General features: G+C 46.3%; 3 protein-coding genes across 4 annotated transcripts; 2 read left to right on the forward strand and 1 right to left on the reverse strand.

Annotated features, from left to right (window-relative positions):
* GNL2 (G protein nucleolar 2) lies at positions 1-18,790 on the forward strand. 2 transcript variants are annotated; one of them, XM_034413170.3, is made up of 16 exons: positions 1-1,805; positions 1,893-1,977; positions 5,020-5,114; positions 5,294-5,433; positions 6,924-7,108; positions 7,984-8,050; positions 8,585-8,743; positions 9,035-9,148; positions 10,452-10,580; positions 11,242-11,346; positions 12,916-13,074; positions 13,870-13,977; positions 15,057-15,454; positions 17,403-17,482; positions 18,038-18,126; positions 18,492-18,790. In XM_034413170.3, the coding sequence occupies exons 1-16, from the start codon at positions 1,739-1,741 to the stop codon at positions 18,618-18,620; spliced, it is 2,109 nt and encodes a 702-aa protein (XP_034269061.2). In that variant the 5' UTR covers positions 1-1,738; the 3' UTR covers positions 18,621-18,790. The 2 variants fall into 2 exon arrangements, with proteins under 2 accessions (XP_034269061.2, XP_034269063.2); XM_034413172.3 differs by lacking the exon at positions 12,916-13,074.
* On the reverse strand, positions 18,660-21,112 carry DNALI1 (dynein axonemal light intermediate chain 1). Its single transcript, XM_034413174.3, has 6 exons — positions 20,816-21,112; positions 20,602-20,738; positions 20,357-20,526; positions 20,101-20,279; positions 19,797-19,961; positions 18,660-19,220 (listed from the first exon to the last, which is right to left on the reverse strand). Exons 1-6 carry the CDS (start codon positions 20,894-20,896, stop codon positions 19,185-19,187), a joined length of 768 nt encoding a protein of 255 aa, XP_034269065.1. The 5' UTR covers positions 20,897-21,112; the 3' UTR covers positions 18,660-19,184.
* SNIP1 (Smad nuclear interacting protein 1) lies at positions 21,089-27,360 on the forward strand. Its single transcript, XM_034413173.3, has 4 exons — positions 21,089-21,261; positions 21,367-21,475; positions 21,948-22,528; positions 26,757-27,360. Exons 1-4 carry the CDS (start codon positions 21,182-21,184, stop codon positions 27,025-27,027), a joined length of 1,041 nt encoding a protein of 346 aa, XP_034269064.2. The 5' UTR covers positions 21,089-21,181; the 3' UTR covers positions 27,028-27,360.
* The last annotated feature ends 3 nt before the right edge of the window (positions 27,361-27,363 follow it).

The raw sequence follows: 27,363 nt of genomic DNA on the forward strand, positions 1-27,363 counted from the left end.
AAGATTCCTTTTCTTATATTGCTTCAGCAATCTCACCTCAGTCTTGCATCATTCTTTACAATGCACTTGTTTAGTTCTATCGTTTCTTTGGCCTCCAGATGGCAATCTTTTTCTCCTTATGCGACTGCTTTTCTCTCTGCCTGCTCTGTTAAGGTGGGAGACAAAAAGGTCGTCCAGTCTTTTGCTTTCTGCAGAAATAAAAGCTGATTATCAGTAACCTCGTGTTCAGAGTTTCATTGGAATTATCAGATTCTGAGCTGAATTAAAAAACCTTATAGTATATCAGCTTTCCAGAGCCGGGGGAACATGAATATGTGTTTGTTTTTCAAATCTGAGCTCCGAGTCAAACCTCGTGTTTTCTGGCTGAATTGAATTCTACCACAAAGTCGGAGATATGCCTTGGGCTAACTCCTCAGGAAAAGTTCGGATCTGAAAACGAAGTGGCTTTTAAGCTTTCCAGAGCCAGTGGAACAAGAATATGTGTTTGTTTTTGAAATCTGAGCTCTGGGTCAAAACTCAACTTTTCAGGCTGAATTGAGTTGTTTTTAAAATTGTTGTATATTAGGAACTTTGGAGAGGGGCCCAGAAGAGCGTCTGGAAGACGTGGGGGACTCTGAACCAGGGGGCAAGAGGAGGGGGAAAGGGCAGGCGCCTCAGAAGGGCATCTGGCTGATAGGGAGTTCTGAAGAAGCTTCCTGGATGAGAAATGTCTTCAAGCAAAAAGAAGAAAGTCCAGTTGCCTTTTGAAAAAGCACTTTTGGGACAACCATGACCTGGACGATTGAGAATCTCCACAGACAGAAGGCAGAGACATAGCTGCAGCCAGGAGGCTCAGAAGACCAGCCAGAAGCAGAGGGTGGAGAAGGGGTGCAGCAGCTGCAGCTGGCCAGTGGGTAGGAGAAGGAACTGCCTCCTTACCAGAACCCAAGGAGTGCAGCTTACAACTGAGGGATCCAAGTTGGCTAGTCTAAAGAAAAGAAGAAGAAGGGGTGACATGATACCCCTTAGTGTTCCAGCATTCCAGGGGCCCTCAGAAAGCAGAGGGGGTCAAATTATTCTCCGAAGCACCAGAGGGCAGGACAAGAAACAATGGAGGGAAACTGCTCTATTTGAAGAACAAGGCGTGGAGACAAGGCTAGGCAATAGCTCTTTATTGGACAACTTCAAATGGCACAACAGGCGCCTCAGAACAACTCGAAGGACTCAGCCCATTGACAGCGGCTTAAATAGCCAGCTGTCAGACGGGCGACCAATGGCGCGGCTCCACTTCTCCCGCTTTCAGTCCAATCGCGGTAGGGCAGGAACAAGGTCGTAACTGCGAGGACTTGACAGAAACTAATCACGGAGAGAAGCAGCCTGGGATTAAGGAGAAGCCTCCTCACAGTGAGGACAATTGACCAACGGAACAGAAGTTGCCACCGGAAGTCGTGGGGGCTCCGTCCCCGGAGGGTTTTAAGGAGAGACCGAACAGTCCCTTGTCTGAGGTTGTCTGAGGTTCTCAGGGGGCTGGACTGGAAGACCTCCAGGAAGGTCTCCTCCTCTTCCGCTTCCTCCTCCTCTTCCGCTTCCGCTTTCGTTCTAATCCGGTGGGACAATTTCTGCAACTTTTTCCATCTGCCGCCGCGGCTTCTGAACCGCCTCACGTGACGTCACGCGGCGCCTGGGCTCTTCCGGAAGTCGTGGCTGCGGGCCTCCCTCCAGCTCCTCCTCAGCCGCCGCCGCCGCCGCCGCCGCCGCCATGGGGAAGCCGCGCTCCCAGGGCCGCCGCGCCAGCCTCAACCCATCGCGCGCCAGCACCAACCCGGGTAAGCGGGACCGCGGGCGGGCCGGCGGGCGGGCGGGCGCGGGGTTTGCCGGGCGGCGGCCGCTTAACCTCCGCTTTGTCCACGCAGATCGGCCGGGCGGCGCCGGAGGCCACAACATGCGGGACCGCGCGACCATCCGGCGCCTCAATATGTATCGACAGCGGGAGCGGCGGTGAGTGGAAGGGCCGGGCCGCCTGGGCGCTGCTGCGAGCCCTCCGCCCGCCTCCTTGGGCCGAGCGGGGCTCCGTTCCTCCGAGGGCCCCGGCCGCCCTCCCAGCTCCAGCCCCGCAGAGCCAATGGGGCCGCTGGCGGCGGTGCCCGGCCCTCGGGCTCAGCTCGGGTCAGAGGGGCCCGCTTTCTCTGCGCAGGGGCGGGCGAGGAGCAGGGCCAGCCAGAGGGACGAAAGAGCCCGCGGCTTGCCGACGCCCGCCCTCCGGCATCCCGTGCTGGGCTGACGGCCTGCATGCCCACAGAGAGGGCTCTGCATGCCACCTCCGGCACGTGGGCCAGAGGTGGCGTTTCTCGGCAGGAGCTGCAGTGCTGGGCTCACGTAGGGGCTGAGAGGTTAGGGCCAGTGTGCTAAGGCCTCCGCTCCAGCCCTGGCGCTGCCCCTGATGGGTTCTGCTGTATAAGGTGGCCAAAAGAAGGCAAATTGGGTGGGGTGGGTAGGGGGAATTGCAGTGTCCTTGCAGTCGTAAGTGCTGCTGGGCTGGGTGGGTGGCTGGAACTTCCCAGGGTGTGGAAGCCCGGCACTCTGCTGCTGGGCCAGGCTGGGACACAGAGTCTTTCAGGGGCGGCTTTGCGTGTACTGCAGCAGCACCACCACCCAACTTGTGCATGGCTTGTGCTGGGCCTCCCCCAAGCCTCTGAAGCGCCCCCATGCTCCGTACCCCGGATTCTTTCCTTTTAACAACCCTGACAACTAGGAGTGCCAGGATTGCAGTCACTAAATGATACTTTGCTTTACGACTGATTTGCTTAGTGATCAAAATTCCAGATCCTATTGCGGCCGTGAGTTGAGGACTACCTGTACTGATGAATATTTACTAAATTTATATGCCACCCATTTCACTGTCGGGCAACTCTGGGTGGCTTACAACATAAAAGCAAAGATAGAAACATTAACACATTAAATATTAAAATTAGCAGAAATGAAATAAGGTAAAATACAACCAGAATACAATGGGGTGCAGGTGGGATTTCCTTCCAAGTCCATTAACCACTTTCATCATGGGATGCCCCCTTAGGACCCTAGAGGAACCAGCAGAGCCAGGTCTTCAAACCCTTTTGGAAGGTCAAAAGAGTGGGTGCAGATCTCACATTGAGGGACATGTTTCTAAAGGGCAGGAGCCATGGCAGAAAGGGCTCTTCTAGACCCCAACCACTAGAATGTCTTGGCTGATAGGATCCGCAGCATTCCCATTCTGCAGAGTGAATGGGGGAAGCCAATCCCATTGGGATGAGACAGTTCTTGAGGATATGTATGTACCTTCAGAATTCCATCCAGATTGTTCCAAGAAAAGTTCTGGTAAACTTTTTTTGCATTGTTTTGTTTGTTTTGTTTTTATTCTGTTTCTTTGCTGAGAAATATTCTCTTGTAGCTTTATCTAGTTCACCAACTTGAACTAGATAAATCAGGAACTGGCTCTGGACATGGTCATATCAGTTTCTGGGAAGATCTTGAAAGGAACTAGTCTTCTACCCATTCTCCCTGAAAACTTGAAAAGCAGTTTCAGAGGCCAGTTCCATGCAGTCTTTTTTTCTTCACAGTTGCTGAAGACTTCTTTGGTCAGGATTCCAACTCACATCAAAAGTGCTCATTTTCCAACCTTCTGACCATGTCAGGCCCAGTCTAAGAACAATAATCCAGCCAAAGTCTAGTGTTTTATTTGCTCACACCATTTGGCAGAATTTTGTCAGACTAAACCTCACCGATATACCCTGGTTGATTCTAGGGAGTGGCAATGACTCTTCCTGTGTCTCCTATCCAGTTCTGGGCTGTGTTGCTTCTTGTCTCCCCCGCTCCCCCCTTTCAATGTGCTCCCTCCTTCCTGAGAAACTACAGTGAAACCCACCTGCTCCCCCTTTGTAGGCACCATCCATGACATATTTAAGCAAATTGTCTGATTCTGTTTTGGGAGTTTTAATTAATTGTGGGATTTTAATTGAATTTTTTTTAATCTTATTTATTATTGCTGTTTTATTGTGATTTTATTGTTGTGAGCCACCCCGAGTCCTTCGGGAGAAGGGCGGCATATAAATTTTATTAAAATAAATAAATATCAAAAATCTTTAAGTGGGATGGGGGGAAGCTCCCATAATCACCCTCTTATTGATTTAGTACCTCATAAACGCTAGTTCTTTGGCTTCCTGGACATGGGGTTAGTTAGCAAATGTTTACATTGATGTTATCATGTGGCAGAGTGATCATTTTCCAGGAAGGTATCAGTTTGAGGTACAGTTAGCCTCTGTTTTTCCTCAGCTATATGAATATTTTTCCCAATATTGGAGCTTCTTTCCTCCAATTGGAAACCAGTCAATTTTGTGCTAAGTTGTGCACCCGCATGTGTTCAGCATCCACAAGCAGGTGCTAAATGGAATCATCCTTGCGTGTTTTCTCAAGCATTTCTGTCTGTGGAAGGGGCCAACTGCAATTATGAAATCTCTTAGCAATGTGTTTCTCCATCACTTGGCTCAGCCTGTGGAAAAGTGTCAGCCTTGCACAGGGAGGCCTCCATCTCTGCAACCTGTTGCTTTTCTATCTGACTACTGACTAAGGAGCCCTTATTACTTCCAGTTCGCCTGTTATGTCTACTCTGTTATGCCAGGCTATTGAATTTTGTTTGAGCATTTATTTGCCCTTTCCTGTAAACAAGAAGAGTGGTGGGCAAAAACATTATGGAACTAGATGGCCCAGCCCAACTTGTCTTCTTAAGGGATAGGAGTTAATTTATTTAATCTTTTTGTAATGCACCCATTCTGAAAATGCATACAATTTTAAAGGCATTCATTCACACGGAGAATACAAGTTGGGGCTGGGCCATCTAGTTCCATAATGTTTTTGCTGATGCATCATTGAGTTCAGCTTTACCCAGAGAGGGCCAGGACCTTTTTCATGTGAAGGGGGCTCTCTTTTCAGAGCTGCAGCTTTAAGCTGTACATTATAAGCAAGCCAATTACTATAAGGGCTCCCATGTTGCTCTTCTTTATACAGGAACAATCGTGGGAAACTGGTCCGACCACTCGAGTTCCAGTCCACGGTGGCGCCAGGCACCATAGCCCGCGTGGAGCCCAACATTAAATGGTTTGGTGAGCTTGCTTTGATTGGGATATTTGGGGGGGGGGTTTCCTGTGCTTGGGTTTGATTAACCCCAAAGCTGTATTAGAGAGACTGAGAGGGCTGCTGATACAAGTGCTGTGTTGCTCCCTGCATCTTGTCAATCCAAGCTACATCAGGCACCAACAATTGGAACATCCTCTTTATGTAGGAAACACACGTGTTATCAAACAGTCCTGCCTCCAGAGATTCCAGGAGGAGATGAAGATGGTGATGAAGGATCCTTATCGAGTGGTCATGAAACAAAGCAAGTTGCCCCTCTCTCTGCTCCATGACAGGATTAAACCTCATGTGAGTGGTATAATTGTCCTGTTGACCCAGATATTACCACTGTGTGTGGGTGGAGGTTCGGAGGGTTGGACTCTGGGGGAGACTCTAACTGCATTCTCTATCTCCCTTCCCTCACAGAATGAGACACCCTCTGCCAATTACAAAATATAAGACTGCAATAGGAAAGTGGAGATGCATCATTTACCCTGTTTCCCCCAAAATAAGACATTCCCTGATAATAAGACCAGTCGGGCTTTTGGAAGCATGGCAATAAGACCAAGCGCTTATTTCAGGGTTCAAAAAAATATAAGACGGTCTTATTTTCGGGGAAACATGGTATATTTATAGTCGTGTTCATCTTTGTTCATCTTTGCTCATAGTTATCTAGAGCCTGAGAGAGAAAGAACACATTTATTTATTTATTTAGCATATGGCATACAATGTCAGGGAAATCTATAAATGTTAGACACAGCTGCTTTCAAGCTACTGGTGAGGCCTACCTGTCAGTTTGCCAGATCCCAATGCCTTGCTCTCAAGTCCAAAAATGTTTTTTTTGTTCTGGTTTTAGAGCCATGTTTCTTATTTTCCTGCGTAGCTTGATTTTCCTCTGAACAGCTCTTTTTTTCAGCAGTTCCCATATGTCTCTAATAAAATAAAAACTATAAATTCTGACTAGGGTCCTCTAAAGTTCAAGCACATATCATTCACTTTGCAGTTTTTATTACCGTATTTTTCAGAGTATAAGACACACCTTTTTCCCCAAAAAAAGAGGGTGAAAATCTGGGTCCGTCTTATACTCCAAATGTAGCCCCACCTGGCTTTTCAAACGGAGGTTTCAGAGGCTGAAAAAAACATCAGAAATGAAGCTTCAGAAAAAAGAGACATTTTTTTCTGAAGTTCTGTTTCGGAGGCTTTCAGAGGCAGGAAAAAAAGTTTTTTTTGAAACAGAGCTTCAGAAGTTTCAGAGGCAGGAAAAAAAAGCAAGGCACAGAGCTCACAACCTAGGAATCTGTTGCTAAAATTCACCTCTGGGAACAGCTGATTGGGAATATTCTGGGAGGCCGATCCACCTGTCAGTCAGCTTTTTTCTTATTTTCCTCTCCAAAAACTAAGGTGTGTCTTATACTCCAAAAAATACAGTAGCTAAAGAAGAGTTGGTTCCAAAGAAGGAGCTGGCTGTCCAAAACAGAAATCAAGCTCTGAGGAAGATTATCCTGGACAGTTCTGAATTTTGGTAGAATGAAAGCTCTATGGCTGAAACAAAGCGGTTGGCAAAGAACAGCAGTATCTTCATCCTTGTAACTTCAATCACAGAGGAAAGAAGGGATCCCAAGCCACAAAGTTTACACTCTGGCTATCATAGCCCGCTTTGGGCCAGGAGTAGTGTTGCTGTGGCCCTGTAGTTGTTCTCTGGGGAAAGCTCAGATGGGGGAAATTCTTTGTGGGGTCCAGGTGAGCTGGAGCAGCCTGTTCTGAGCCAGGATGATGTAGACGGGATCTTTTTCTTTTAGAATTCCAAAGTCCACATTCTTGATACAGAAACCTTTGGAACAACCTTTGGTCCAAAATCACAGCGGAAACGACCAAATCTCCTGGCAAGTGATATGCAGTCTCTGGTGGAAAATGCCGTAGCTGAGGCCAGCAACTACAGCCAAGACAAAGACCGGGATCTGGTGACAGAGGAAACTGGAGTGAGGTATACTATTGGAACTGGCACCTAGAAATATGGTTTGGTGTAGAGGTGTGTGGAGTGTGATGTGTTAGGTATCCTTATGGCAGGCCTGTCAAACTGGAGGACCACAGGCTGGACACGTCACGTGCAGGCCACACCCACCCCAGCTTTGCAAAGGCAAAAAAGTCATGATATATTATGATCCGGCCCCTGACACTATTGAGTTTGACATCTGTGCCTAATGGGGTCTCAGTTGCATCCACCTGTATCCCTAATCACTAATTGCTCCAGCTACATTATTGGGAGCACCTGGATGATTTTTTGGTCTTGCGTTAAAGGCATCCCACTGACTTCTTTGGCTGGAGTTTCTGGCTTTTCTGTTCTGGGTGGATACTACTACTTCTGGGTGGTAATTCTGCTTCCACTCAACTCGAATTCTTCCCATTCTGACCACAGGACGTGCCATATTCTCTGCCCTTGAGGTGCAGTGATATTTCATGTGCCAGAGAGCTTTGCTATAGTCTGCAAAATACTTGTTTTACTTGATTACAACTAAATGGTTTTAACATGGAACCAACAGAAGGGACACCTGCAATGTGTCTCCTCTTTGAGACCTGGCACTTAAAATTAATAAAACTTTCAAATAAATGAATGCCCTTTTATTCGTGAAAAAGATAAATAGTGCACGAGAGGGGAGTCACCACAGCAGCACCTGTGTGGATGGTTCAGCTGATGGAAGAGTATTCTGTGAGAAGAGACAATATGTTGGGTGCCCAAATCTATTGTAAGGAGAGGCAGTTCCTTCTCCCAGGAGAAAACGAATCTGCCATCTAGTCATCTGCTGACATATAGCATGATTGTGCTTTTGTGCTGCTGAGTCTTCTGGTTCCCTTTTTCAGGGTGGAGATGCAAGAAGAAATCTACAAAAAAGGACAGTCTAAGCGGATCTGGGGAGAACTTTACAAGGTATATGAGAGGATGGTGAATGTGGCTGCATAATTGTGTTCTCACAAACATTTCTGACTAAGGCATGGGAAAGCTGTTCTTGTCAAGGTATCCTGAGCTTAGCTTGCTTGTCTTTTTTATTGTTTTTATCACTCCTTTATTATTTGTATAAATAACTCAAGGTGGCAAGCATACTTAATATATGTTCTTTCTCCTGTCTTTCCCTGTGAGGTGGGATTGGGCTGAGAGAGAGTGACTGGCCCAAAATCACCCAGCTGGCATTCATGCCTAAGGTGGAACTGGGACTCACCATCTCCTGGTTTCTAGCCTGATTCCCTAACCTGTAGACAAAAAGCACTGAGTTTCTTCCAATTTAAAGTAGGCCTGGAGTTTGATGAGTTCAGTTCTAGATTTCTCAGCTCAGTCTCTACAGAATTGCTTATCTGCGTAATTTGAAATGCTTCAACGTGATTGTTATGAAGAGTTAAAACATGGAAATCCTCCTGGGTGCTTCCCCAGTCCACTAAATCTCTCTCCCTGTCTCTGGACTGCCAGGTGATAGATTCATCAGATGTCATTGTACAAGTGTTGGATGCCAGAGATCCCATGGGGACCCGTTCCCCTCACGTGGAGGCCTACCTAAAGAAGGAGAAGCCTTGGAAGCATCTCATTTTTGTCTTGAATAAATGTGATCTTGTGCCCACGTGGGTGACGGTAGGTCCCTTGGGAAATGAGGTGGGCCACAAGAAGCTGCTGGTTGCTTGTCTCCAGTGCAGAGAGACCGTTTTGCACGTCAGCTTGGGAAATGTCAGGAATGAAGCTTGCAGAAGTTTAAGTCAGAAATGACTTTTTGCAACTGTTTGGATGTGTGCTTTACCTGCTGCATCTTAGAATAGTCGGGGGGGGGGGGTCAGAACCTGTCAGCTGCCAACTTCCTCCTTAAGCTGTTGGCTTGCATGGGATGGGGGGGCTGCCAAGCATGGAGATTTGGTTTATTTCTTCCAGAGGCGCTGGGTGGCAGTGCTGTCTCAGGAGTATCCGACCTTGGCTTTTCATGCCAGCCTCACAAACTCTTTTGGAAAAGGCGCCTTCATTCAGCTCTTGCGGCAGTTTGGAAAGGTATAGTATATCTTTATAAAAAGTTGCTGAGGTCCTAGAAATTATGCAGAGAAGAGCAACAAAGATAATTAGGGGACTGGAAGCTAAATTGTAGTTGTGGGAACTGTGTGTGTTGAGTCTAGCAAAGAAATGGGGGTGACACGATAGCTGTCTTCCAATGCTTGAGGGGCTGTCACAGAGAAGTCAACCTATTTTTTAATTAATCCCTGCATCTCAGAATGGAGAATAGGTTGACCCCCCCCCCTTTCCCAAAGCACATTTCTGAGATGCAGGGACTAATTTGGAACATTGGGGGTGGGATGGGGGAGTGAAAGATGTAAGTACAAGTTCCAAGAGAATTAATTAGTCCACAGAGGTGCCTTGAAGCTTCAACTAAAAAAGAAGCAGCTATTCCTGGAGATTCTGTTGCTTGGTTGATAGCACACAGATAGGAGTGGTGATTTGTCATAATTAGCAAGAAGGATCAATCCTGAGACGGAGTCAGCTGCTGGATATCTGAAAGATTTATTCTCCCAGAGACCATGCCATTCTGTAGACCACGGGTGTCAAACTTGTGGCGTCATGCTGTCACGTGATGTTTCACGATGTTTTTTCCCTTCGTGGAGCTGGGGTGGACGTGGCCTGCGCATGACGCATCTGGCCTGCGAGCCGCCAGTTTGACACCCTTGCTGTAGGCAGTCTAATTTGAGGTAAGGTTCAGAATATCATGATGATATCAGATCACCTGAACTGCTTTCATTTTCAAGGATTTGTCTTCCAAAAGAGTTCTGACTGGTCAAGAAGGGGCGTAGTCTGGAGTGGGATCAGCATCACCCAAATGAGGAAAGAAAGAGCAAAACTGGATGCTTGCTTTCTAATGAGCTATTCATGTCCTCCATGGGACATCATCACATTGGCATGGACTTGTAGAGTAGATCACTTGAATGGCCAGGGGATTGTGAGGTTATATTTTTAATGCCCTCTTGCAGTCTCCAGCGCTTTTCAGGGAAAAGCAGAAATGGTTAACCCTTCATTTTCCAAACAAAGAAGTAAATTCCCTGTCTGACTAAGTTGCCTCATCAGCTGAAGCCTTTGCCAGTCCTCCTGGTTGCTTAAAGTGTCTACTGATGAATGCCCATTTTATAAGCTATGTTTAAAAGCTTAAACCAACAAGCTGTAGATGAAAAAGAGACTGCCAGTTTGGGTGACTTTTAGTCAATCAACTATCTTACACTTGGCTCTTCAAAAGCCAATTGCTGGTCCAAAGCTTCTTTCTCTAATTCTTGGGATGTTTGTGTGTTATTCTGTGTGTTCTCCCTAACAGCTGCATGTAGATAAGAAGCAGATCAGCGTGGGCTTCATTGGATACCCTAATGTGGGGAAGAGCTCTGTAATCAACACTCTCCGCTCCAAGAAAGTCTGCAGTGTGGCTCCCATTGCTGGTGAAACCAAGGCAAGCTTCCCCACAGATTCAGGATTAAAATGTAGCCGTTGTGATTGACAGGACAACTTCTGCCTGAAGGCAAGGTCTTCTGTGCCAGTGTGAAGCATGTTCTCATTTCTAGGATTGCAGAATTGCAGGGCTGGAGTGAAAGTGCCTGATGTGTACTTCATAGTCCTCTGTACTTAAGATTTTATTTCTGCATATATGACAAATACTTGATAACTTGTCACCATCCCTTGGAGTGGGATGCTGAACAAAACTTTTATCAGATGGCCAAAAGACCTCAAAATTAGCAGTGTTGGAAGTAGCATGTAGAGTGAGAAACTTTGTGTCAATAGCCAGCTACAGAATGTCACTTAAATGCCATTACCAGAAAACAACAACCCCTTGCCACATGGTTTTGAGTTTGCTGACATGTGAACACTAGAAAAGCTATCTTTAGAGACGAGAAAAACAAGCTGGATTTATTGTATGCCCTGCACTCTAGCATGCGTGTTAAATAGCCTTTCCAAAGTAATAGCAGGTGAGGTAATGACATTAAAGGGCTACTCACACATGTTTCCTGTCCATGAAATTCTTGATGTTTATATTCTTGAATAGTATCAAGAGCTGCTGCCATGTGTTTTCTTCCTTCTGAAATAAAAGACAGTCTGGCCTTTTTTCCCTCCAGGTATGGCAGTACATCACTTTAATGCGCCGTATCTTCCTTATTGACTGCCCAGGTGTGGTGTACCCGTCAGGAGACTCGGAAACAGATATTGTACTGAAAGGAGTTGTAAGTGTCAAGGGAGACATTGGACGAAGTTTTTTTCTGCCTTAGTCTGACTTTCCAGTCTTATTTATTGAAATGTTGCCAAGATGCTGGCACTTAAATAATCGCAATAGATTGGTTTACTTAAAATTTCAGTAAGGTATTTGACAAAGTAGAACACAACCTATTTCTTAGTAAGATAGAAAAATGTGGAATAGACAGCACCACTATCCAGATGTATTCATAGCTGGCTGACAAACTGCAATCAACATCTAGTCCTCAATAGAATCTACATGAAGGGAAGCATGCAGTGGGGTGCCCTGGGGTTCTGCCTTAGGCCCAGTGCTCTTCAACATCTTCATGTTGAAGAATACGGTTGTCAAACTCAATTGCGTCACGTGACGTATCATGCTGTGTTTTGCCTCTTGGAGCCAGGGTGGATGTGATGCATGTGAGGCATCTGGCCCGTGGGCTGCCAGTTTGACACCCCTGGTTTAGAAGATTGAGAAGGACCTTGACAGATTTGAACACGGGGTCCTATCCAACAGACTGCAATTCAGTGGTGAGAAAATTAAGAGCCTTGGTAGTACAGGGGCTTAAGGCACCCTGTTATTAAGCTTATTAAGACCAGCTGCCTACAATTTACTGCAGGGTTCGAATCTCGCCAAGGCTCAAGGTTGACTCAGCCTTCCATCCTTTCTAAGGTAGGTGAAATGAGGACCCAGTTTGTGGGGGCAATAAGCTGACTTTGTATAAATATACAAAAGGATGAAGGCTATTGCTGAGCACATTGTAAGCCGCCCTGAGTCTTCGGAGAAGGGCGGCATATAAATCAAATTTAAAAAAAAAAAAAAAGTCTTACACTTGGACAAGAAAAAAAAATGCATAGAGACAGAATAGTGGCACTTGGCTCAACAGCAATAGAGGAATCTTGGTGACCTATTAGACCACCATTTCACAATGAGCTAGCAGTGTGCTGCAATTGTCAAAAAGGCCACTGCAATCCTAGGCTGCATCAACAGAGGGATAGTATCTAGATCACATGAAGGGCTAATAGAGCTTTATATTGCACAGTGCCCAGTTTCAGTCACCATGATACAAAAGGATGTGGCGACTAGAAAAAGTGCAGAGAAGAGCAACAAAGATGATTAGGGGACTGGAGGCTAAAGCGTATGAACGGTTCCAGGTACTGGATATGTCTAGCTTACAGAAGAGAAGGACTAGGGGTGATATGTTAGCAGTCTTCCAGTACACAAGGGGCTGCTACAGATGAGGGGATTGACTTATTCCCCAAAGCACCTGAGGTAAGAAAAGAACTAATGGATGGAAGCTCATTAAAGAGATCCAATTTATGGAGACATTTCCTCACAATGAGAAGAATTAATCAGCGGAATGGGCTACCTCTGTGGATGCTCCATTGCTGGAAGTTTTCAAGAAGAGATTGGACAATGATTTGTCCGGAACTGTATAGGGATTGGGCTAGAAGGCCTCTAAAGTCCCTTCCAACTGTATTTTATTAGTCATTGGAGATGTATGTGTGGAAATCTGTGTCTTTGGTAAAAGCTGGGAGTTTGACTCTTCTGTAATTTCCAGGTTCAGGTAGAAAAAATCAAGAGTCCGGAAGACCACATTGCTACAGTGCTGGATAGAGCCAAGCCTGAATACATCCGGAAGACGTATAAAATAGAGTCCTGGGGAAATGCAGAGGATTTTCTGAAGAAGTTAGCATTCCAGACTGGGAAGTTACTAAAGGTGAATCTGGTTTTATGAGTGCTGAATATAGAAAGGAATTTGGAGCCCTTAGTGCGGACGTTTGGTCAGCAAGTGAGATGTTTTCTGAAGGAGAACCTGCTCCTGAGGATCCTGCGGGGAACAGCCAGAAGGGATGAGAGAGAAAAGATGATTATGGAACAAGGAGATGATGACATAGTGTGGTTGCTCATGTCGAGCCTAGCAACCTGCTAGGGATTGCGTCTCGCACGGCATTCCTGAGAGCTCATGGCATGCTCTAGGAGGCTGAAATGGGGTTCATGGTAATTTGGGGAGTGTCCCTTCATCTTTGCATATTGGATGAATCAGGCCATCAGAGTACACAATGAAACATTTTGAGGAGGTATGGTATGAGTTCAGCCCATAAGTGCCCCCCCCCACATCCTGCCTGAAGTCATGGTCCCAGGCCCCTTCATCATCAAGCTGTTCTCTTTTTATTTTTTTATTTTATTTTTAATTTGATTTATATGCCGCCCTTCTCCGGAGACTCAGGGCGGCTTACAATGCGTTAAGCAATAGCCTTCATACTTTTTGTATATTTATACAAAGTCAGCTTATTGCCCCCACAAACTGGGTCCTCATTTTACCTACCTTAGAAAGGATGGAAGGCTGAGTCGACCTTGAGCCTGGTGAGATTTGAACTTACAGTAATTGCAGACAGCAGGTGTTAATCACAATGCTTTTAGTCTGCTGAGCCACCAGGCCCGGTGATCTCCTCTCTTTGATCTCCTCTCTTCCCTTCTTCAGTTGTGACTGCTGGCCCTTGTGCCTTTTCAGGGAGGGGAGCCTGATCTGCATACGGTCAGTCGGATGGTGCTGAATGACTGGCAGAGAGGCCGCATCCCGTTCTTTGTGAAGCCTCCAAATGTTGAACAAGATTCTCAGGTAAGGGCTGCCAGAATAGCTTGAGAGTTTCTTTTCAAAAAGAAAAAAGGGGAATGACTCCTGAAAGCAAATAAAAGGGCAGTAGTTAAAATCAAGCAGTATTTATGCAGAGCTGATAATGTGCTGGCTTTCAAGCAAGAACTTGAAATAATAGAAATGTTCCTTCCCTTATAACGGTTCATCTTCTTGGATCCCTATGAATATTCATAATGTCTGTCTGGGCGCAATAGGCAGACAACTAGCCTTTTCTGTGCCATTAGGTGTCCATCTGCATGCAAGGTGACGAGGGCCCAGCTTACTTGAATAAAGATCACACGTACTTAAAATGTTTTTGCATCCTTGTCATGGCTGTAAAACTGCTCATGGGAGTAGTTCAGAACAACTAACTTTAGTGTACAGGTAGTCCTCAACTTTAAACAATTCATTAGTGACCATTTGAAGTTACAATGGCACTGAAAAAAGTGGCTTATGACCATTTGTCACAAGGTCATTGCAGGATTCACATAGCCACATGATCAAAATTTAGGTGCTTGGCAACTCTCACTTATGACATTTGCAGTATCCCTGCTTGTGACCTAAGGAGCAAAATCAGTGGGGAAGCCAGATTCACTTAACATTGGTGTGACTAACTTAACTGCAGTGATTCACTTAACAATATTGGTAAGAAAGGTCATAAAATGGGTCAAATCTCACTTGTTTAGCAATGGTTGTGGTCATAAGTAGAGGACTACCTGTAATTATCTTCCTTCTCCTTCTCCTCACATGTTCTGTTGTCAGAAGAAAAAAGAAAACGGCCATTCTTTATGTCTGGAATCCTTACCTTCTTTTCAGGGAGATGGGAGGATTGGATGGTTAGTCGGTGGTGGTGCATATGCATAAAGGGAGTGGTGTGCTTGATTATCTTTTCTCATGAATCTGGGTTCTGACAGGCACAGGTCAGGTTGGGATCCTGGCCAGCCTTCACAAGTAGAAAATCGTATGAAGATTGTTTGGAGTTGAGCAATCCAGTGGCAAAGTGAAAGATGGGGATGGACAAGTAACCTGGCTTGCAGATAAACTTCCATTGCTTAATCTCTCAGCCCACAGAAGCTGCCTCAGATGTGACTATAGGCCTGAGTCACAGCGAGAACCCAGAGATGAAAGAACAATGTGAAGGACAAGCTGGGAGTAATGAGTGCTCCAATGTGACACCAAAATGGCTTTTGCCTCAAGTGCCACAAAACTATGAGAAGATCACGGTGACCTCTCAATTCTTGGAAGAGGATCTGGCTCCTGTGAATATATCGGGTATCAGTGAAACAGACAGTGGTACAGAGGAAGAAGAAGAGGAGGAGCAGAGTTCCCCACATGGGAGGCCAACTTGTGAGGCTAGCCCCAGAGAAGATCCAAAGGTAGTACTTAGGTCCCTGGATGAGAAGATTGCCAAGTACAAGAGATTCTTGGAGAAGGCAAAGGCCAGGAGATTCTCAGCAATAAGGTAGGGCATCTTAGCTTCCTTGGTTCATTTGATTGGTCAGAAAGAAGGGCCTAAAAACACCCACTCACCATTGTAACTCAAGGCTGACCAATCCCCAGCCTCCTTTCTTTTCAGAAGTGGTTGCAGCACCCAACTCATATTGGAACAAAAATTCCAGGCACTATATGTTTTGTGCACAGATGAGTGGTCTTCAGGTGGCTTGAAATATGCACATTTGGGATTCTCTGGCTCCCTCAATGAAACAAAAGGAGCTGTTTTAATCTGTCCAGGGACTGAAATGGAACAGTGATGTAGTCTGGGGCAAGTGGAAGAATAGGGCACAAAACCAGGAGGGGACTATGAAGGAAAAGAGAATAATCTGGGCATTGCTCTCTCCTCATAGTTGTTCCTGTACAGCCAGTCAGTTTGCATAACCCATATTTTCCCTATCCACCTTTCTCCAAAAAAATCAGGCTTGCCCACTTAAACTGTAAGCTTACTCTTTGACAGCCATTTCTACTTGGAACTTCTTAGATGTGTGGAGCATGCTTTAGGATTATACTTAAGACACATGGAGGGCTGCAGCTGTGGGAATGTGCTATAAAATAATGTTTCTTCTGCCACATGCAGGAATTCCCAATCACTTCCAGCAATAATGGTAGGGCCTGCCAACAGTTATAGCAATCAGTAAATTTCTTTGTGTTCACCTAAAGAGATTAAGCAACCCCTATGATTGGGATGGAATGGATAAATACGTTTTTCTTTCCTTGATTTTGTGTCAGTGAAGGTCCCATCTCATCCCCTCCCAATGCTAAACAGTTCAACATCTAATGATGCACGATTGGGATAAAGAACTCACCTACTACTGATAGCTGTTATTCAGCTGTAGGTGATGGTTTGAATAAAGACTGGAATGTGCCCATATTCTGCCCGCTTCTGCAGAAGGGAGGCCCCTGAAAATGTAGAGGTGATTGGGTTGGTAGGAGACTGCAGCTTGGGAAGTGGGAGCTTATGAGAAGATGTGACACCACCATCCTTGCCTTGTTTTATATATTCTTTTCTTCCCAAAGCCAGGACAAGTAAAGATTATTTTTGTCCTCATTATAATCCTAAAAAGAGGTTTCTTCTAAACCTTCTAAACCTTCCAAAGCAGCTCTCTCCCCAACTTATTTACATCCCATCAGGTTTAACTCTGAGCAGCCAGAGAGATTTTGCTCTATGATTTGTCCTTAACCTGGTCTTTCAGGTTTTCCAATGTGCACTCATTGCCACTGTAACTGAATCCTTGCACCTCTTCCTCTTTCCTTCCACTTTTTCCAGCATTGTAGGTAGTTCTCGCTTAATGACCACACTTGGACTGGCAACTCTGTTACTAAACAACACATCATGTGACCAGACACCAGATTGACTGTCACTCCCACTGCAGTCATTAAATGAGGCATCATGTGACTTCCAATTTTACTGCCAGTTTCTCCATTGCCTTTTTTTGAAGCCAGCTGTAAATCAGGCAAATGGTGAACACCTGACTGCTGGACCTGCAATAGTCATAAGTATCTGTTGATTCTGAAAGCGCCCGCATTTCAAATATGTAACTACAGGGATGCTGCAACAGTCATAATTGCAGTGACTTATTGTAAAGTTACTTTTTCAATGCTGTTGTAACTTTGAACTATTGCTAAACTGAGCAGTTGTTAAGCAAGGACTGCCTATACAGCCTTCTCCAGAGTCAGGTATTGACACATGCAATTTGTACATTGAGAACACTGGATTGATTTCAGTGATCCATTAGTTAGTTTTCTTGGCTGTGTCCACAACTGCTTATTTGTAAAATACATATTCTACATTGTATTTTTTTTTCAACTTACGATTATGGTAGAGAATTAGGCTATCCTATGAAACTTAAGGCTATACAACTGGAATGGGGAGTCAGATTTAGGTAGAATAACTGTTTGTTTGCTCTCCTGCCTAGAATCCCTAAGGGGCTGAATGAAAAAATACTTGCAAAATCAGAGTTGGATTCAATGGCTGTTGAAACTCAGAAGACAAGAGGTATGGTGGCTCTTTTACTAGTGTCTGCATCCTATGCACATTTCATAGCTTTATTCTTATAAAGGGCCAGCACTGGCTTGATTCCACAGAATTCTGTCTTGCAGTGCAGATAGTCCAGTCCTCCGCAAATGTTCTTTTCGAAACTATCAACTGTTACAAATCTGCATGGATTTTGACAAACATCTGAATCACTGACAGTGTGTACCGAGTACTGGTTGTTAAGGAGTGACTGTAAAAGTGTAGTTGCCTTAGTTCACTTTGGAGAGCTTTCCAAATGCATCTGTATAGCCTAGAAAGCTGCAGTACAAGGGCCCAGACTTATTCTGGAGAGCACTTTTACTTATTTACTTAGCTACTTGTGTTTGTTGAACCTATCTAAGGTATGCATCAGAGAAAAGGGGGGTCAGGAAGCTTGTCATTTTATGTGGTAGGGGAGCAGAGCCATCCCATTCCAAAAGAGTTTTGTCCTTTACTGGAAAACTCTTTGTTGCTCACAATGTTTGGCTCTTCAGAAAGAGCTTTGTCTCTTACTATTCTTTGACACGCTACTTTTAGGAAAATCGGGAGAAAGAAAGAAAAGGAAGGTTTCAGAGGGAGAGGAACAGCAGAGTTCCAGTGTCTGCAAGAAACCGAATTCAAAGGAGGTAGGTGTCAGCAGTGAAGTCTGGCTAAGTGCCTTTGGGACGGTCACCTTTCTTTAGCCCAAACTATCTCATGGAATTGTTCTGGGGAAAACAGGAGGTGGGAGCATTAGGTAGGTCACCTTGAGTTATATAGAAACTCAAGGCAGGATGTAAATCAGTTGTCCTCTGTGGTTTTCATAAGGTGCAGCCCAAAGGAAACTCGTTCATTTTATGTGGCATGGTTGTCATGTAGTGTGGAGTTTAAAAATAAGAGTTGTAGCAGCGCTTACATATGGGAATTTTTTTTCCTTTTGAGATAGTAAATTACAGCTATTACATTGTCCATTGTCTTGGATTTTTCCAAAACCATTGTTTTGCCTTTGCAGAAGAGAAGAGCAGAGCGGCAGCAGCATTCAAAGAAAGTTGGTGTTCGATATTATGATACTCATAATGTCAAAAATAGAAACAGGAAGAAAAGGAAAATTGACACTGAAGGCGTCAATATAAATAAATAAGATAAATAAACAAGAAAAAATTTACAAGATAAATAAAGATACATCTTGAAATTGTTATCTTTATAAATCCACATAGTAAACATTTACAACATGAAAACTATTGGCTACCATTTGGGATCCTTACAAAAGACACAATCGATGTGAAAACAATAAAAAATAGCAGAATAAGATTTCTTACTATTTTGGCTTATATGGATGGTAAAAGAGAAGTTGATTAGGATGTGTGATACCAGTTAAACCACTACATCAAATTACAGGATTAATTTTAATGCATTTTGTACAACTCTTTGTTTTGCAGTTGGGCAGACTCCCGCATAGAACTAAAATACTGGCTTTTTAAAAAAAGCACCTCTATTATTTACCTCCAGTAAATATTAATTGAAAAGACAAATCCCAAGCCAGTTGAGATTCTTTTTAAATGTGCAAGAGACATTTGAACAGTATTTGGATTTATGTTGATTCAGATGAGGTGGAGCAATTTAGATACACTCTTTCAGGAAAAATTCTCTACAGTCGTGTTCTCCTTTTCCCCTCAAGGCACTTTTTGCATTGGGCTGTCAAAGCTTATTTCTTCGGTGCAATGATGCCTTCGAGCTGTGCCTAAAATGCAGACAAAGCAGTTGATCAGTGAGGAATACTGCCTGTGCCAAAAGATACAAAACTGCTATCTGAGAGATGGTGGTGCTGCTGGGCAGGAAGGAGAGATACTGTATCAAATATTTTAGCAGTGGATCATTTTGCAACAATATGATTGGCTTAGAAATTAAAGCATAGTTGTTAAATTTGAAAGACAGAATCCTGAGTGGGCTTTGTTTTAGAGACTTCAACACTGCTACGTGCATAAATTATGCGCAGCAATTTATGATTTGATTTGAAAGTTGTGACAGCAGCAGTATCTTGTTACATGATTACATTTTGGGCACTTGACAACTGGCTCACCTTTGCAGCACCCTACAATGATATGAACACATGGCAAAAAACCTGGATAAAACGGATTCACTTAATTACAATGCAAAAAAACCATCAAAAACAGGTATCAGGCAGTAACCTGCTTAACAACTGTAATTCTGGGTTCAGTTATGGTTAGTCAAGGACTAGTGTGAAGGGAAGGCAGAGTAATGTGACTACACTTGCAGCCAATTAAAACTAGAATGCTCGGTTTGTGTCTTCCCTAACCTTGAGCTGCTGATTAGTCCGTTTCAGGAACTGGACCTCCTCTGTGTGCTTCTTCTCTTCAACCTGTCGCCTTTCCAATTCCCGCTTTTCAATGGCTTCACACTTGGCCTTCTGCTCGTTCACCTGTCTCTCCAAGTCCCGTTTCTCATCCTCTAATTCTGCAATCTTGAGACAGAGAAGACACCAGCCGGGGAACCTTTAAGAAGGGCCGGCTGCCACTTGCCAGCTGCCCGTTGCAGCCTCGGAGGAAAGTCTCCCTTCTGCCCGGGCCAGAGGAGCGCCAGGGAGCTCCGGCTGATCCTACCTTTCTTTCCATGTCGGATTTGCCCTGCTCGGCCTGCAAGGCCTTCCTCATGCCGAAGGCCACGCTGCTCTCGTAGAGCGTCTGGTACGCCGCGATGGTCATCCGGATCTCGTCCCGCACGCGCAGCAGCAGCAGCCCGCGCTCGGCGCAGTTGATGGTCACCTGCCGGATTAGCTCGTCTGCGAGGGAGCGAGGGACAAGTCAGGCTTCGCCGGCAGCCCCTCCTCCCCCGGCGGCCCCCCTCCCCGCCGCTCACCGAAGCACTGGGAGTAGAGCTCACGGCGCACCGGGCAGATGCCGGTCTCGCGCGCCTGGCGCTGCTGCAGCTTCAGGTCCAGCTGCTCCTGCAGGTGCACCACGTCCATGCGCGTGCTGGGCGTGCTGGAGACCTGCTGCACCCAGAGCTGGTTCTCCTCCGTCCATTCCCTGCAGGGGAAACGCGGGTCAGCCCCCCGCCCACCCCGGGCGCCCCGCCCCCCCCGCCCCCCCCGCGTGCCTCACCGCGGCGGCAGGATGGCGTTGAGGATCTCCTCGGCCTGCTTGCTGGGGTCCACCGAGGGCGACGGCGCCTTGCCTTTGGGCGGCGAGACGGGCCCCGCGGGCACCGACAGCTGCGGGGTCCCCTTCAGCGGCCGAGCCTGCGGAGCGGCGGAGCGGTCAAGACCCGGGGGTGGCCTCGCTGTCCTCCGGCCCCTTCCCCCCGGCCCCCGCCTACCTTGGGCGAGCGCTTCTCGGTGTTACGGCTGACCAGCACCGGCGTCTCGTAGCGCAGGAGGGAGTCTGCGGGGGGGATCATGGCGGCGCGTCCAGGCCCGACCGGCGCTGAGCCAGTTGCGCCGCCGTTGCCACGGCCACGGGGACGCCGGGGGCGGAAGCGCGCGCAGGCGCACAAAGCCCCCCCGGCACGCCACGACGCAAGAAACCCGCTCGCTGGCCTCGGCCAATCACTGGCCGCGTCGCACTCACGGGACGCAAGTCACGCCACTCAAGGCGGAAGCACTTCGTCGAGCGCTTCCGGGCCGTGCAGAGGGCGGCGGTGGCCTAGAGGCGGAAACCAGGAACTGGGAGCCGGTGAGGCGCGATGGAGGAGTCGGAGCGGCCGCGGCGGCGGCGGCGACACCGGAAGCGCAGCCCGCGGGGAAGCCCCCGGGAGGCCGACAGGTGAGCGTCAAGGGCAGGGTTGGCCCGGGGGAGGGGGGGGCGGGAGGGGAGGTAGACCGTGGCGGACCCGGCCTTGGTGCCTGACGGGGTTTGTGTCGTTGGAAGGTCGCAGTCGAGGAAGAGGCGCCGGTCCTCGGGCAAAAGGAGCAGGTCGCCGCTGCCCCGGGAAAAGCGGAGCCGGAGCCCGCGACACGCCGGCGTCAGGATAAAGCAGGTAGGCGGCTGGAGGAGCCGGCGCGGGGTGCCCGGGAGGAGGCCGCGGCCCGCGTGAGCAGCAGGTCGCTTCGCTTTTCCTGTACCGGTAACTTTCCAGACGTCAGGCCGGATGTTCTTGGTTTACGTGCTGCGAGTTCCTGGCCGTAGGTGAGGCGGCTGGTCTCGGGTCTGGGCCTCGCAGCCGCCAGCCCAGCTTCTCGGTGCCAGGGTTCCAGTTCAGGCGCTTCTGGCGGTCTGCAGCCCTCGCGCTTCCGTTGCCCCGCGGCCTTTAGCCATTAGGGTTTCATTAGCCATTCAGTTACACTTGACCGTTCAGTAGTTCAAATGTTAGCGATGCTTTGCGGCCATGTATTTCAACCATTATTGGAATAATAGTGAACTCTTATAAAATATAGCTGGGAATCCAAGAATATTTATTTTTATTCCTGAGTTCCACTTGTACCTATCTATTTATTCCTCCACTGTTATAGGAGCTGGAGGATCATTCTCGGAGGGGACATGAAGAGCGGCAGAATCAAGACCGCTCAGAGCTTGAACGTAGGCAACAAAAAAGCAATAGGGAGAGGTACCGGGATCATTCGGCTCGAAGGAAGCTCACTAAGGAACAGGCTGAGAGTCGGGGAAGGAAACAGGATGCCCACCATCTCCTGGATCAGCAAGCAGAAAGGGAATTCTATAATGAGAGGCGCCGGCAACATCGTCAACAAATGGAAGCAAGTGGAGATGAGGAAAATAGTGAGGGAAAAGGGCCCAGCAACAAGAATACGGACAAAGAGGCTAGCAAGAAGGAAAAACCAAGCTTTGAACTATCTGGTGCTCTTTTGGAGGATTCCAATACTTTTCGTGGTGTTGTGATCAAATATACAGAACCCCCAGAAGCACGCATTCCCAAAAAGCGATGGCGTTTATATCCCTTCAAGAATGATGAAGTTCTTCCTGTTATGTATATTCACCGGCAGAGTGCTTATCTGTTGGGAAGGCACCGACGCATTGCTGATATCCCTATTGATCATCCCTCATGCTCTAAACAACATGCTGTTTTTCAGTATCGGTAAGTTCTGAATCCAGAGGGGTGAGATGAAGTGGGGAGTGGGATTAGCTGCTTATGGCAAGATTTTCAAGCTGTAGGCCACAACTCCCCTGGGAGGTTTTGAGTGAATTTGATGAGAGCTACAAAAATGTAGCTTGCATAGGCAAAGCCAACCCCCTGCAGACTTTCTCTGGGCAAGCTGGCTGCCCATTCTACTCTCTCCCTACCTATTTAGGTGGTTGTGGTAGCAACAAAAGCAGCAGCAGCAACAGCCTCTGTCTCACATACTGACCTCTAGAGCCTGCTGCTTGTTGCCCCTTGTATTTTCCCACCCAGCCTGCTATACTTTCTTCTTCCCCTCCCTTGGAGAAGAAGGAACTGAGGGCTCAGTTCCTTTTGGCAGCAATTGTGCCATTCCACTGCCATCACCTTTCCAACCAAGATGGGCAAAAGCTAAACAAGTTTTTCCTATGTTATTCTGCAGTCTCAGTGGCTGCTCTGGATCACCGGTAGTCCAGGCTTCTTAACTGCTGCTTGGTCTGTAGAAGAGAAGGCAAGTGTAAGGAGAAGAGAAGATGGTCTGGCAGGTGTAATGGGCAACAATGATCTCAAGCCCCTGGACAGAGATGGCAGTTACTGCTGCCATGCTAGCCAAAGTAAATAATAATAATAATAATAATAATAATAATAATAATAATAATAATAATAATAATAATAATAATAATAATAATTTTATTTCTATACCGCCCTTCTCCCGAAGGACTCAGGGCAGTGTACAGCCAGTTTAAAAACACAAGATACAACAATAATTAAAAATTAAAATAATTAAATAGATTTGGCTGATTTAAAACTCTAAAAATTAAAATACCCCAATTTAAAATTATTATATTGACAGCCCTGCCTGGCGGAACAACAAGGTCTTCAGTGCACAGCGAAACACCCGGAGGTCGGAGATCTTGCGTATTTCCGGGGGCAGTTCATTCCACAGGGCTGGGGCTCCCACAGAGAAGGCCCTCCCCCTGGGTGTCGCCAGCCGACATAACTTGGCTGATGGCACCCTGAGGAGACCCTCTCTGTGGGAACGGACTGGTCGGTGGGAGGCTATTGGTGGCAGAAGACGGTCTCGAAGGTACCCGGGTCCTATGCCATGGAGCGCTTTAAAGGTGGTAAAAAAAAAAGTAGCCAGGCAGGATACAAATAAATAAAATACATGCTTCATGGTAATCGAGAAATGGAATGGGATTTTTTCAGTAGATAGGGAGAATTTGAGAAGATCAGGTTTGAATTTGTATGTATAATGCAGGCATGCTTAACCAACTTCTTTACAGATAGTCCTTGACTTGTGACTGGTCCTTAGGGCCGTTTGAAGGTATGGTGGACCCTCCCAAACCTACTTATAACCTGGTCTCAAAATTATGGCCTCTGCAGCCCCACTGCAGTCATTCACCTATATGGCAGACCACAGGGATGTTGTAGTTCCCCCACCCCCCACCTGCCCCCAAATCCACTCCCATGTTTTCTCTAGGCCTTGGGCTATCCCACCAGGCCCTACATCCTCATCTTTTGAAGATCTCTGGAGCTTGGTTTAGGAAAAAATAGTGAACTACTTGTTGCTGGACCACATGGTGCAAACCTGGAAGTGGCTTCCCCTTTTCAAGCAGCTTCACTGGCTTGCACCACGCGACCCAGCAGTGGAGTAACTTGCTATGCTTCCCTAATTCAAGTTCCACAGCTTTTTGCAAAGTTTCACAGCACTATTTTTTTTCACAACTATTGCTATAAAGCTAACTATTTCCTGATCTGTACTTATTCATTTGTCTCTGTTAAATGTTGCTATGATATTTTTGGCCTGTTTCTCCAACCTTTCAACATTATATTATTCTTGTCTTCTAGGTATCACCTATCTATCCAATTTTATATACTCTGCAAATTGATAAGAATTTCCTACCACTTTTTTTCCCAATTAAGAAAAACATTGATGAATACAGAGGTGATGCACTTCTATTCTGGTCCACAACTGCCCATTTTATCTTTTTAGTGTGACAGAATGATTGACAAGCACTCTTGGGATATGATTTGCAAGCCAGCTGTGGTATCAATTTCACTCATATGCTACACTTAGCTGACTTGCAAAGCAGCCTGTCCTGGGGCGGTTTATCAGATGTGTTCCTGAGATCAAGATGCTTTTTGCCAAAGGGCTTCCACAACCAAGCACTGTTACCTGATCATGTGAGATAAAGTTAGCCTGGCAAACTTGCTCTTGAGGTGTCAACTTCTGTTAACCATCCTCAAGGTCCTTATAACTCTGGGTTAAATAACTAAATGCATCTTGACTATATTTCCATCTGCGCTCCTGATCCTGAGCCAGTTTACTATTGTCTTGGTGGAGAAAACTGATCCCCGGGTAAACTGGTTACCTACTGGTGTTTTGCCGGCTTCATTGTGCATTCTTCCAGAGAACCTGGTAGGATTCCTTGTCCAAATAAATTCTTTCCTGACCTATTCTCTATAATTCTAGCTGCCTGTTTATACTCTTCCTTGATGACCCTGTGTGTACTTTTTGCTTCCTGATCTTTAAGCATTAGTGACATGGGACACTGCAACAGGTGCTGCTTTGGCCACAATTTGTGAAAAATCACAACCCTGGTGATTAGTTTAACGATTGTCAGGAAAAGATTAGTGACCTGAGAAAAGAAATCAAGCAAGAGAGAGTAATTGCTATCAAAGGGAGCAAATGTTGCACTGTGGAGAGAACTGAAGAGTCGAACTTGAAAGCTCGACTGCAGAAGATGGTGCTTAGGAGAGATTTGAATAAACTGCTTGCCTAAAAAGCAGCTAGAAGAAGAATCAGTGATAGAGGTAGTCCACGACTTATCAACAGTCATTTTCCAACCATTTGGAGTTACCTTGGCCTTGGATGCTTGGTAAATAGCTTGCATTTACTAACAGTTATGGTTCCCATGGTTGCATGACCACAATTCGTGGAAATTGAGGTTGCTTAACAATCCTTGGTGGTTTACTTAACAATCACCATGAAAAATATCAGAAAAACAGAAAAACATGGCTTCCTTATAACTGCAATAATTTATGACCAGATTTCGGCCCCAATCATCATGTCAAGGACTACTGTGGAAAAAAGGGGGGTAGCTTTAAAGAAAACTACTGCTGAGAAGTGACAATTCATTGGTTTCATGAGCCTGACTTTGGGAAGAGAAATAGGTGGGGAGGACAACCAGCAGCAGGCCACTCCCTTGGCTTTCAAAAGGAATTGAGGAGAAAGTGGAAGCACTTTCAACCAAGGGGAAACAAGGCCACGTGGAGAATCTGGTTGCTGACTATGTTAAGTCTCATTCCTACCATCCCTCACCTATGGCCAGGCTACCTAGAGCATCCAGTGGAAGATAGTGCACCCTTCCTGAGATGGAGAAGTGAACGTTATTTTTATAAGAGGAGAGGAAGGCAGGGCCCATCAAGGATTAGTGTTTTGTTTTTGTTTTTTTAAAATTTGATTTATATGCCGCCCTTCTCTGGAGACTCAGGGCGGCTTACAATGCGTTAAGCAATAGCCTTCATCCTTTTGTATATTTATACAAAGTCAGTTTATTGCCCCCACAAACTGGGTCCTCAATTTACCCACCTTAGAAAGGATGGAAGGCTGAGTCAACTTTGAGCCTGGTGAGATTTGAACTTACAGTAATTGCAGACAGCTGGTGTTAATCACAATGCTATTAGTCTGCTGAGCCACCAGGCTCAGTGTTAGCGTTAGAGGAGTTCCAGTGATTTTTCTCCACCAGGACATTGAAAAGGCTCCAGGCTGGGAGACCAGGAGCTGCCATTTGAGGAATGTCATCTTCAATAGAGTTTGGTCTCACCCCTCCTTCCACAAGTCTCTCAAAGCCTGGCTCTGCTCATGGCCTGGTCTTGAGGGAGCTGTCAAGCCTCTTACTTGTCTTGGGTATCATGCGTAGTTTGTTCCTGGTACATGTGCCTTTTTTCTTTCATTTCACTGTAAACTACCCAGGATTGCTGGGAGTTGGGCAGCCACTCAATCTAGGGACATAAATTGCCTTCTCCCATCTGGGCACAAAGGCCTCCAGCTGTTGAATGAAAAGGGATCTGGCATTTTTGATCTCTTTCTCTAGAGCTATGTAAGAAGCTGAAGGAATCCAAATTCAGAGGTACATAAGAAGCAAACTATTCTTGGATCTTTGGGCATTAACTGGCATGGGTTTCTTTTTTCTTTTGCAAGGCTTGTGGAGTATACCCGTCCTGATGGCACAGCGGGTCGTAAGGTGAAACCATACATCATTGACCTCGGCTCAGGCAACGGCACCTTTCTGAATAACCAGCGTATTGAACCTCAGCGCTATTATGAACTGAGAGAGAAGGATGTGCTGAAATTTGGCTTCAGCAGCAGGGAATACGTCCTCCTCCATGAGTCTTCCGATGCCACAGAGGATGATCAGAAGACAGAAGAGGAGGAGGAGGAAGAATCCACCTGTCGCGCCGACAGCGAGTAAACCTGGATCCATCTGGTGGACATTGGAGCCTTGAGGCTCTGGCTGCCCTCGCTGCCTTAACATCTGGAGGCTCCTCAGATGGAGATTGCTAGACGTGGTCATGGGCCAGGAACCCCGTTTTTGCTTTGGGGTGATATTTTTTAAAGTTTGGTGCTTCAGTGGCATCCGGTCGTTTTTCCAGTGCATGTTTCATGATAAAACCTCTTAAGTGGTCGACCATCCTGAACACGCAGGGCCGCCATTTATGCTCATTTTCCTTTTTTATTCCTTTATTCCAGTTTGTTTAAAAATAGATGCTTTTTGGTTAAGAGAATACAGAGCTCTCTCTCTCTCTGT

Source organism: Pantherophis guttatus, chromosome 10 (genome assembly GCF_059756535.1).
Source record: "Pantherophis guttatus breed Tessera chromosome 10, ASM5975653v1, whole genome shotgun sequence".
Lineage (NCBI taxonomy): Eukaryota > Metazoa > Chordata > Lepidosauria > Squamata > Colubridae > Pantherophis > Pantherophis guttatus.